This window comes from Pristis pectinata, chromosome 8 (assembly GCF_009764475.1).
Source record: "Pristis pectinata isolate sPriPec2 chromosome 8, sPriPec2.1.pri, whole genome shotgun sequence".
In the NCBI taxonomy this organism is placed as follows: Eukaryota; Metazoa; Chordata; class Chondrichthyes; order Rhinopristiformes; family Pristidae; genus Pristis; species Pristis pectinata.
The window spans coordinates 28,044,175-28,056,986 of record NC_067412.1 but is presented as its reverse complement, the minus strand read 5'-3'; the positions used below and the strand labels follow the sequence as shown (position 1 = coordinate 28,056,986).

Here is a 12,812-nt window from a genome sequence, read left to right as displayed (position 1 = left end):
TGACAACGTGCCAACACCTTCAGCAATATGGCATCTGGCACAATTCATTTCACTAGTTTGCATGCCAGCCTGGATACCATTTAAGGGTTCTTGTAACACCCAGAAAATAGTGACACTTAGCCTACCTTTGCTCTCTACTTGACTAGGATGAAAACCCATTTCTAGGCTTGAAAGTGTCAAGGAAAACTCTCTAGTGCTGGCAGGGTTAATAAAACATTGGTAGTGGTGCAGGGCACCCTCAGGCAGTATATCACTGGATTGTGTAGGGTCCCATCTTATAATCTTCTGTCCAGGTGGAACAAATACAGAGGTGTGATCCTACACTATTCCGTGAGTACTGATTCTGATAGCTTTGTGACAATTTTGATAGTTTAGCTGGGTTTCACTGGATGAGAAAATATCGGGCTGGCCAATGACTCCTTGTAGGTTGGTATTTTATCAGTTGTGTCAAATTATTAGGAATTTATTTATTCATGCCTTGCCTCCTACCTCCTTTGAAATTTGGCTGGCTGCTGTGTGGATGGCTGGCTTTTGTTCACAGATGGATGCCAGTTGAAGGTTCATTCTTTAGCATGAAGTTGCTGAAAAGATGCTGTAAGGAGTTTGTACGTTCTCCCCGTGTCTGCGTGGGTTTCCTGCAGGTGCTCTGGTTTCCTCCCACATTCCAAAGATGTGTGGGTTAGGAAGTTGTGGGCATGCTATGTTGGCACCGGAAGCATGGCGACACTTGCGGGTTGCCCCCGGAACACTCTACGCAAAAGATGCATTTCACTGTGTGTTTCGATGTACATGTGACTAATAAAGATATCTTATAAAAAAAAACCAACATTTTGCACCTAGCTGTGATAGTGCACCAGCCTGCATTTCAGAGGTGACCTAGAGAGGGAGCCTGCAGAACAGGCTCTGATCTTGGGGCATAGAAACACCACAGTCTGAGGTTTACAAATTATTCATTCACATTTATTCACATTTATTATACGCAACTTGTCTGTGAAGTAACTTCCCCCACTCCCTTCCAGGTTAGATCATTCCCAGGCCAAACAGTGACTGTTGGTAAATTTGCCCATCACTTTCCATGAATGAATCACCTTAGTGCAACAAGTCACACTGTACAGTCGATCAACCAGTCTATTGACTGGTCCCAGACACACAGGAGTGTGTGCCCCTCCCCCAGACAGTCCCTCACCTCCGTGGCAGTTTCTTCCACCACTGTACTGTGGTTGCCATGGGGAGTACTCTTTAAGTGCTGACACTTAAGAACACTTATCTCCAGCAGTCACCATGGCAATGATTTCAAGGTGGAAGCTCTGCAAGCAGCTCCTGATGGAGACTAGACATGAATGAGGGTGCAGAGTGTCATTATGCTGCTTTTTTATTGATTTTTGTAGAACTCTGCAAATTTCTTGGGAAGCTCTAAGTGGGCATAACCACATTTTGAACAGGCCAATAGAGGATGAAAACCCATTTCTAGCCTTGAAAGTCTCAAGGAAAGTTCTCCAGGGTTGACAGAACATTTGCAGTGATGCGGCCACTCTCAGGCAGTGTTGTCACCAGACTCATTGTTTAACCTTCTGCCCAGGTGGATCAAACACACAGCTGTGATCATACACCATTCCGTGATGTGCTCCCTGCTAACTCAGCTTCCCACTTAGAATGTGGAATTTGCCCTAACTAACAACACCAAAATCAGCTTCTCATTCAGTCTGCCTCTTCAGGCTGTTGCTGCTGCTGCTGCTTCCATGGAAGAATGCCCCAGGGATTATGTTCCTGAGCCACACAGATCTGGGAGATCCCACAACAATTTCTGGTCTGAACTGAGGGGTTGATATAATTCCATGGGTTGCCCAAGGACTAACTACTAAATTTCTATCAGTCTGTATCAGGCTGAGAGAGCGGTGAAGATTGTGAAGTCATCATGCAGAGAATTACAAGTGCAATTTTACAGCTATCAATCCCCACGTAACTTGGAGAACAGGCAGAATGTCCCAGTCACCTTAAGTCATAATTTTTAAAGAAAAGGGCTTGCATTGTGTTTTAATTGCTTTTGTTGCTATCTTTGCAATGCAGATGTTGAATCACAGCCCAGGGATGGCTATCATGGCATCTACTTTGCAATGCTTCTGGCTGGAGTTGGATTCCTACTGCCTTACAACAGCTTCATCACAGATGTAGATTATCTACACCAAAAATATCCAGGTATGGCTTACAACAGCTTCATCACAGATGTAGATTATCTACACCAAAAATATCCAGGTATGGTTCTTATGGGAGAATGGGTGAAACATTAAAGTGACCAGACCAATTAGCCCGGCATGTAAAATCACTGCATCATGTTACACCAAGATATCTTCATCAGGAAGGCAGTTGCTTGGATCTTAGTTGATCTCAGCCAGTGGACTTGCAATAGCATCATTCCCAAGGACTCCCCCTCTAGTATTTCCTGCAGAGAATTGTGGGTACAGATTTATGGCTGACCAATGGGGAGAGGTGATGTGTCCTGATGCCATCTTGAAATATACTGGTGAAGATGCAGAACCATGTTTTGGAACAAACTTTGAAATTTATGTGACAGAGTGAGACCTCCTGAAACACTCCACAAACCTTAAAACAATAGATTGGATCAACAAGAATGGTCAGCTGTTCCATGGGACACTGAATTTGCACTGAATTAACTACCAGAGTTATGTGGAGCTGCTGTTAGTCCAGAGCTTATTGAGTGACTTCTGTCATTACATTCTGTTGCTGTATTCTGTGAAGTCCAACACTGCTGCCTCTTCTGCTGTGGATTCCCCAGCATAATGCTCATCTGATTTATTTTACTGTTTAATATTTTGAATGATTTATCGATGATTTCAAAGTGTTTTTGTATATCTATTTCACAAACAAATTAATTACATTATTTTTAATATAAAAGTTAAATTCCTTGATATCTTTGACATGAGGCAGAGCTCCACCTTCAGCTTTGTCTTCTGCCAAAGCTGTTGAGGTGTTCTGGACTGGGTCCTTAAGCCTAATCTGTCTGAGGCCTACTCATTCATGAGGCCTTTCTTGTCCTTGACAGACATGTCTAGCTAAGTTCTATGTACACATCTATACCAGCTGGTGGGGGTAGCTTGGACAGTAGTTAATGTGGCAACCTAGAGTGTAGCAGTTAGCGTAACGCTATTACAGCACTGGCGACCTGGGTTCAATTCCAGCCACTGTCTGTAAGCAGTTTCTACGTTCTCCCCGTGTCTGTGTGGGTTTCCTCCAGTTGCTCCGGTTTCCTCCCACATTCCAAAGACGTACGGGTTAGGAAATTGTGGGCATGCTATGTTGGCTCCGGAAGCATGGCGACACTTGCGGGCTGCCCCTGAACACCCTACGCAAAAGATGCATTTCACTGTGTGTTTTGATGTACATGTGATTAATAAAGATATCTAGATTCTGCAAGGTATGGCTCAATTAATGGACTTGTTTTAATAAAAGACACTCACAGAGTAGTTTTTATGATGTTGGGGATAAAGAAACATACCTGTGGTTTTCATCTCCCCCTCCCCCTCCCCCTCTTTTCTCTCTTTGAAATCTTTGTCTTTATCTTTCTCCGTTCCATCCAAGCCATAGACTACATTTCTGAAGTATTAAGAATAATGAAGTTTCTACACAAGGAAAACACTGTAGCTGCTGCCTGTGATTTTTGTTTGGGAAGTTGCAGATGAAAATTTTACAGCTGCTGTATTTTTTTTCTCTTGCAGGAACATCCATTGTGTTTGACATGAGTCTCACCTACATTCTTGTTGCTCTGATTGCTGTGATTTTAAACAATGCACTGGTGGAACTACTCAGCTTACATACCCGCATTACTGTTGGTAAGCGCAGAGGTTAAATGGACATCTCAGCTATAAACCAGTGCCAAGGACCATGAGCTGTGTAGCTGCTTCTTATATCATAAACTGGAGTGCAGAGACTTCACTAAATAATTAACCCAGGCAATGAAGAAATTATGACTAAATGGTCAACTGACACACTTCATTAGCCCTGACTAAGCCATTTGAGTAAAGCTGTTGAGAAGAATGGAGAGCTCATGGATGCAGATAAGTGCAAACCTTTCTAGGCTAGTATGCTACTATATATTTAGTTTTCTGTCTCACAGAAGAATTCTCTGAAACTCTCTCAGTCACGATGATAGATCTTGAAATTCCTTTGAGACACTTGGCTATGTTGTTTTGAGGAGCTGGGTTTGATGGTAATGCATGCTGAAACACAAACATTTCTAGAGTTTTAAGGATGTTAATTCCAATAAAATGTTTAAAAAGGCTTGCATTTCTATATCCATTTTCCATCCCTTTGGAAATGACAGTATAATGACAATGAAATACTTTTTGAAGTAAAGTCACATCTGCACACAGTAGTTAATTTGCACACAGCTAGAATCCATATACATCAATGTGAAAACTTCATTGATGTGCAGTACTCCAGTTGGACTGAAGCACAGGGAATGACCTCATCACATGCATCCCAGCCCTGGAAATTGCTTCAGGGACATTAAAATGTTAGAATGAGTCGGCCATTATAACTGAAGGCCCATTGCACATGCTCCGACATTCAATAAGATCTTGGTTGATCTTTTACCTCAGCACCACTTTCTTGTACTAATCCTATAACCCTTGATTTTCTAAATACCAAAAATGTATCTATCTGCATCGAGTACAGTCAGTGACTGAGTCTCCACAGCCTCTGGGCTTAATCTCTCTTCTGATATCAAATCCAGTATCCCAGGAATCAACTTGGTGAATCTTTGTTACTTTTCCTCTATTGCAGGTGTATTCTTCCTTGGGTAGGGAAACCAGAACTTAGTACAATATTCCAGACATGGTCTCACCAGTGCCCCATGCAACCGCTTATCCATTTTTTTTCTACCAAAGTGTTTCCATGTTACTCCATTTGCCACATCCTTGCCCTTGCACTTAGCCTGAACATATCCTCTTGAAGCCTCTCTGTGCTAGCCTCACACTGCCACCCAGTTCTGTATCAACAAGCTTGAATATATTACACTTAGTTCCCTATATTATTATAGATTGAGAACAGTTACGATTCCTGCATGGATCCCTACAGCACCCCCTGCTCCCAGTTTCCCAAACCCAAAATAATACATTCATTCCTGTTCTTTATCTTCCTTCCATTAACCGATCCTCAATCCGTACCAGTATATTACCCCAATACGGTGCAGCCTAATATTGTTTTCATTACCTCTTGTGCAACACCTTCTCACCAGGGTTGCAAGGGTGGCTTAAGATAAGAAGTACACAGTGGAATTTCCTCATTTCAGTGATTTTTGACCTGGAAGTGATCAGAAACCTAACTTACTCCAGGTTAACATGATTTTCAATGGCACAGCATTATGTAAACACCAATGCAATGTGATCCATTTCTTGGCACTTATAATTTTCATTATGATTATTTGAAGGTAGTGGCAGGGCAAGGAGAGGGTATGGGAACTAGTTACCCAGGACTAATTGTCCTGTTGCAGTGTGTTCATTTTAACCAGTCAACAATCTGTATTTGAAGACAGGCACAATGCTATAATCAGATAATGTTGCAGAATCCTATGAAAGTAGAAAAAGCACTGAGTAATATTTTGTGAAGTTGTCATTGCCCTTACAGAACTCTGAGTTTCAACTGTCTCATTGATGACAGGTTACCTGTTTGCTTTGGGTCCTCTTATGTTTGTGAGCATCTTCGATGTTTGGCTGGAGCTGTTCACAGTACATCAGGCATATGGCATCAACCTGGCAGCAGTGGGGGTTGTGGCTTTTGGCTGCACAGGTAAGGGTTCCTTCCAGCATTTGTTTGAGTGCTATGCATAACATTTATTCACCAATTTTTATCGATGCACCATGGAAACCATCCTATCCGAACGCATCACAGCTTGGTATGGCAACTGCTCTGCCTGAAACTGCAAGAAATTGCAGAGAGTTGTGGACACACCTCAGCACATCACAGAAAACCAGCCTCCCCTCCAAGGACTCTGTCTACACCTCGCTGGATTGGTAAAGCAGCCAATAAAGTAAAGACCCCACCCACCCTGGGCACTCTCTCTTCTCCCCCCTCCTATCGGGCAGAGGATACACAAGCCTGAAAGCGCGTACCAACAGGTTCAAGGACAGCTTCTATCCTGCTATCGAACAGGCCCTTAGTATGATGATACGGACCTTTGTCCTCACAATCTACCTTGTTATGGCCTTGCACCTTATTGTCTGCTGCACTGCACTTTCTCTGTAGCTGTTGCACTTTATTCTGCATTCTGTTATTGTTTTACCTTGTACTACTTCAATGCACTGTCGTAAAGGAATGATCTGTATGGATGGCATGCAAAACAAAGTTTTTCACAGCACCTTGCTACATGTGACAATAATAAACCAATTTACCTTCCTTCCCACGCATGCAAGAATTCCCCTTTTTTCTCTTTCCTTTACTCCACTCTGTCCTTCTTCAACTGAACGAGTGGGTCTGGACTTTACGGTGGCCTGTGCCACAGCTAACACCTGAAATGGCATAATCCATCTTCTACATCCCCCACACATTTCCTTCAGTCACAGTTCACTTCCACTGCTCCCTTTCCCAACCTCTACTTCCCCGATCCTTCCCAGCATCATCTTCCTCTGCCTCTTTCTTCACCTCTGCTTCTTTCACCACATCCTCATCGTCTGCCTCCTCCACCTCCTCCTCCTCTGCCCCTTCCTTACTGCTCCAATTTTTCCCCAGTCTCCACATTCTCCCCCTCTTCCTTCACCTCCTCTCTCTCCTCCTCCAACTCCTCCCTTCCTCTTCATTATGATAATCCTCTACCTTTTTCCTCCACTTCCTCCTGTCTTCTCTGCGTCATCCTCCTGCTCCCCTTCCTCAACCTCCTCTTGCTCCCCTCTTCTGCATCCTGACCTCCTCTTCCCCAATCCTTACCCCCATTTCATCCCTACCCTCACTCATCACCTCCTCTCCTGGCATTACTAGAGAACCAGTGGACCCCATACCAAAGTCCGATAATTCAGAGCAATAGGGAGCCATGGTTAAAGCCATGTTAAAGTACTCCCTGCATTTTGTTTTCTTTTCATTTATTTGTGATTGCTTTCATTCCAGTTTTGGCTGAGACCTCATGTCGGTATGTGTGGGTGGCACTGTGCTTGTCAATCATTTTAACCTTTGCAATGTTGTGACAAAGAGTTATGACATTTGTGCTGTGTAATTCAAGTGCCACTAAACAAACCTCTGACAACATTGCACAGAAGTGTTTTATTCTTCAGGGGCGCCATTGTGGAAAACTGGAACTGTTTTAGAAAAAGAGCAGATTCAATGGCAGGACAACACATCGATCTGTAGCTCGACTTATACTCAGGACTTGTACTGAGGGGCAAGGCAACAGAAATCGTGGGTGGTGGGATGAAAACACAGCTTTCAGAGGAATTTTTATGGGTTTTTGGAAGTAGAGAGACAGATGACCAGATGTGTCGACAGGAAAATTTAGGAGGTATCGTAATCTTTTTGCCCACCTACACGAACCACATTTGCCCACATAAAGAACATATCCTTCTGTGCCTTGCCTGTCTAAAGTGTCTGTCTAAATGTCTCTTAAACATAGTAAATGTGTCTGGTTCCACCACCTCTTCTGGCAACACATCCCAGATATCAACCATTCTCTGTATTAAACACCCCTCAGATCCCCTTTAAGACTCATTCCTCCTAAACCTATGCCCTCTTATTTTTGATACCCCAACCAAGGGATAAAGATTTTGACTATCTACCCCTATGTATGCCTCTCATAATCTCATATACCTCCAACAGCTCATCCCTCGGTCTCCTTCGCTCCAGGGGAAACCAATCTCTCCCCATAACTAAAGTTGTCCAATACATCCTGGTAAAGCTCCTCTGCACCCTCTCCAGCACAATCACAGTGTCATGTTTCAGACTTCTTGACAGGGCTATGCAGGATAAGAGGGAGCTGGTGGAGCAAAGCTTCCACCAAGGACCCCTCACAGTGGACCCTTCAACAGATATTCCCATAATGGGCAATCCCAAGCGGTGTCTGTTGCACAGCATTCTGCTCAGCAGAGTACTGACTGTGAGACTTCTGCAGTTGTCGTGGAGTCCGACAGGACCAGGTGAACAAGGTCTCAGGCTGGGAAAACGCTGAATCCGTGCCAAGTAACGATGCTGAAATACAGTGAACCCATTGAAATTAATGGGAGAAACCCGTGTGTTTTATTTGCTACTTTAATTTGTCTCAATAGTTTAAATTTTTTATTAATATTTTTTATTGACAGGCCCCAGTGTTTGTGAATGTCAAGGACTTTTACAAATACTTCCTTTAAGTGGCAGTGCTCTCCCGGTGTAAACCCTGTCCATGTTTGTCACTGGGGCCCGCCCCTTGCATCAGAAGAGGCCCTGTGCCTCACTGATGTATTTGTTGTTGGGTTCCCTGTTTAAGAACGCAGCCTGGACCATGCTCGAGGAACAACATGGTCCAGGCAACAGAAGACTGGTAAGTGCAGGATAGTGGTAGATCTGCCTCCCCCAGAATTTTTCGTTAATGCAAACCTCCCATGCTTGTAGCTGACCAGTGTGAAATAATTGCAACCTCTTGCAAATTTCCAAAAGCCAACTTGTTCTAAGTGCAGATGGCAGGATTTCTGTTTGGAATAGGGTGATGGGTAGGGCCAGAACATCCCTGCCCATGCAACCTGATAAAACAATACTTTGATGGTAGTTATGCCAATTTTCCTTGGTTTAGCTGGCTGTCAAAACAGTGAATACATATGGCATTCAGAAATGTTCAAATGGAATCCGAAACTATTGAAAATTAATGAAACTATTTAAGAAAATTTTAAAATTTTACTAAAGACTAAAACACACTTAAAATCACATAAAAATGTTAACAGAGACTTAAACAATTTTTAAAAATCCCAAAAGTTATCTTAATCCCCTACAACCATTCTCTTCCTTTGAAATCAATGGAGGCAATTTCCTTTGTGCATCTGTCTTACTGGGCTATATGTTACAGGGAAATGCTGCCTGTCCTTTGATGAAACTCCCCAGCCCCGGAATACAGTTCAAAAATCACTGGAGGACAGCCTCCAGCAACCATGGGACTTCCTTCTTTGTGCAAGCATGCAGAGAAATCTTGAATTCGCTGGTCTTTTCCTGGGGAACAGCCAGCATTTCCCTGCAACATGTAGCCCAGTAAGACAGATGCTGCTTTGTTTAAAACATCAGCATGCTGCATGCACCTAAACCATGCTATGAGATCTGTTATAAATGGAAGCTGCACTTGTATTAAACAGACTTACTGAATAATCAAGGTCAACTATCCAAAAATGGAAATGAGTAAGCCACAATAACCAGGCTTGTCTGGCAGTCACCTTATCTAAAGATTGATGCCACATTTAATTCACTTGTTAATTTATTCACATTATTGAATTTATTTTCTCTCATCCACCCTACCGCACTCACCCAACACGTATGGAATTATCCTTCTTCCTTTTACATAAAGGAGAAATAAGTGACACAGTGGCACAATTAGAGTCACTGCCTCACAGTTCTAGTGTCCTGGATTCAATTCTTACCTCTGTTGTCTGTGTGCAATTTGCACATTCTTCCTGTGAACATACGAGTTTCCTATGCATCCCACATTCCAATGACATGCAGGTCAGGAGGTTATTTGGCCACTGTAAATGTCACCAGTGTGTAGGTGAGTGGTAGGATCTGTGGGGAGTTGATGGGAATGTGTGCAGTATAAAATGGGATTAGTGTAGGATTAGTGTAAATGGGTGCTTAATGGTCACCATAGACTCAGTGGGCCATGTGACATGATGAACACAAAAAAAAGCTCCAGATGCCAGAAATCTGAAACAAAAACAAAAAATGCTGAAAACATTCAGCAGGTAAAGCAACATCTGTGGAAAGAGAAACAGAGTTAATGTTTCAGGCCTGAGATCCTTTGTCAGAACTGGGAAAGAGAGAAAACCAATAGGAAGAGAGAGAAGGTGGGAGGGTTGGGTAGAACAAGAGGATTATCCCTGATAGGATGACACACAGTGAGGCCGTTATGTTTCCTTGTCTACGTTATGTGTTGCTAGCAGGGCTTTGGGACATGCATGGAGAGAAAAGCTGAGCCAAAATCACAGGGATAACCAGTTCTGATACGTACAGAAAAAAGTGAGTTATCTGGACTTGGAGAATTTGAGATTGAGTCCAAAAGGCTGCAGAGTATCCAGAAAGAAGATATGTTGTTGTTCCTCAAGCCTGCATTGAGCCTCATTGTAACAGTGCAGAGGCTGCAGATATGTTGATGTGAGGGGGAAATAAAGTTGCTGACAACAGGAAGCTTTGAGTGATTCCTGCTGACTGAAACCAGTTTGGAGTTGCTTTCTCCAGTGTAGCCGAGACCAAATTGTGAATATGCTATGACCATATGACTTGAGTTTAAATCCTCCCTCCAGTATCTCAGCTTAGAGGGAAGGGGCTCAATTCCAATCTTCCGTGTGTGATGCTTTGGATCCCAGTCTGTAGGGTAAAGAAGAATGGCTGGAGTAACTCTTCCTCCAGTTAACCCACTGTCCTTGCGAGGAAGCACATCACCACTGACAACTCACCAAGTGAGCTAACAGGCTCTTTAGTTTGGCAACTAATGTTGTATATTTCCTTTCTTTTGCATGAAGTGCAGCAATCGAGTTTCTATGGTTACACAGGGATGCTGCCCAAACGATACACACAAGGGGTGATGACTGGTGAAAGTGAGTAATTGCTCCTCCTGTTTTAAGAAATTTCAGTTTTGACAGCAATCCCATAATTTGCGGATGTTAAATGCATTACTAGAAATAATTCTTATTTTAAAATAAAGCAGGTTGCTTATTCTATTTCTGATGCTGTTGATATTGTAGTTCCCATTTCAGTGTAATGCACTCAGAATTAATAAGGTACTGTCACCATCTGTTAGGATTGCTGACTCTGGTCAGATATATTCCTGGAGGTACCTCCACATGACCATTTGCCTCCAATCCCACTGCAGCAATCCAACACATGCCCTCCCTGTCATCAGTCCTTTGATACATAATAAATACAATTGCTCAAAGGAAATGAAAAGCACAAAACACAATCTTGAATGTATTTTCAGTTTTTCTTATGAGCTGCATGTTGCTGTGTCAAGGAGTTTAATCTTTAATTCCTGAATTCTACACAACAGTCCTGGAGGGTTGGTAGTCCTTGACACCCAACCTATTGTAATTTGTCAGGTTCACTTCTGGCTGTAAAATTGCATCAATAGGAATGGTGATGTCCAGTTAGATGGAGAGGTTGGCTTTGTGCTGTGTATGGCCAAACTAAAATTTCCCTGTTTACTGTTAACGTCTTCACACACAGTGGCTTTCATTCATGAAGAATTCATGTTAAAGCTTATTGGATAAGTGAATTATTTGGATAGTGAGGAAGGTTGTCAAAGTATACAGAAGGATATAGATCATTTGGAAATTTTGGGGGAGAAATTGCAAATGGAGCTTAACCTAGAAAAGTGTGAGGTGATGTATTTCGGGAGGTCAAATTTAAGAGGAAAGTATACAGTAAATGGCAGGTCCTTTCTGGAGCATTGATGTATAGAGGGATCTTGGAGTGCAAGTCCATAGCTCTCTGAGAGTGGCAACATAAGTGGATACGGTGGTAAAGAAGGTGTATGGCATACTTGCCCTCATCAGTCAGGGCATTGAGTATAAAAGTTGGGAAGTCATGTCATAGCTGTATAAAATTTAGGAGTATCGTGTGCAGTTCTGGTCACCACACTACAGGAAGCACGTGGGGGCTTTGGAGAAGGTGCAGGAGAGGTTCATCAGAATGTTGCCTGGATTGGACTGCAGTGTAGGAGACTGAGGGGCGACCTGTCAGAAGTATATAAAATTATGAGAGGGTAGATAGTCAGAGTCGTTTTCCCAGGATGGAAATGTCAAATACAAGACGGCATTGGTATAAAATGAGAGGGGAAAAGTTTAAAGGAAATTTGTGAGGCAAGTTTTTTTGCACAGAGAATGATAGGTACACGGAAACTGCTGCCAGGTGAAGGTGGTAGAAGCAGATACAATAGTAACGTTTATGAGGCATTTAGACAGATACGTGAACAGGCAGGGAGTAGAGGGACGTGGACCATGTGCAGGCAGGTGGGATTAGTTTAGATTGGCATTATGATCGACACAGACATGGAGGGCCATAGGGCCTGTACCTGTGCTGTACCATGTTCATGTTCTATGTATGTTGCTGAGTCTTACTGACCAATATAGTCCTAGTTTAATAAACTCATTCTCTTCAAATGTGTGCAAAATTAAGCTCAATTGTAAACCTTTTAGTAGGTAAATAGATAGTTGAGTAAGGTGCATCCTTATGCGTATCCTTGAGTAAGGTGCATCACCAGCATCTGTGGAACTATTGTGAGTAAGAGAAGACATTTCCATAAGAATGACTTTTTCTGTGTTTTTTCTCAGCTCAGTGATCGGTAGGTTCCATTTAGTTCTGTGGTTCTTCTCTGATCTGATTCCAAGGTGTGAAAGATTGAACATGGGACAGAAGTTTGGGAGGGAAATTTGCTTTTGGTTGCGAGCACTAAATGAGCACAAAGGTTTCAGCAACTAATGTACTCACCCCTTGATATGCAGTTTAGTTGACTGAGGAGTGATCGAAGAAGTACTGCTCCTCCACCATGGCCAGTGATGCTGTAGTTCCAGTTTTAATGTTATACGTTCAAAATTAATGAGCACTGTACAACTTAAACACAATTTTATACAAGATGTAAATCAAAA

General features: G+C 42.7%; 1 protein-coding gene across 7 annotated transcripts in view; it reads left to right on the top strand.

Annotated features, from left to right (window-relative positions):
• The window catches only part of slc29a4a (solute carrier family 29 member 4a), a 139,032-nt gene that overhangs the window by 97,433 nt on the left and 28,787 nt on the right, over nucleotides 1–12,812 (top strand). For all 7 annotated transcript variants that reach the window (XM_052021494.1, XM_052021493.1, XM_052021499.1 and 4 more), the window contains 4 exons: nucleotides 2,068–2,196; nucleotides 3,735–3,848; nucleotides 5,677–5,805; nucleotides 10,692–10,766. In XM_052021494.1, the coding sequence (XP_051877454.1) occupies nucleotides 2,068–2,196; nucleotides 3,735–3,848; nucleotides 5,677–5,805; nucleotides 10,692–10,766 (447 nt within the window). The remainder of the gene's footprint in view (nucleotides 1–2,067; nucleotides 2,197–3,734; nucleotides 3,849–5,676; nucleotides 5,806–10,691; nucleotides 10,767–12,812) is intronic.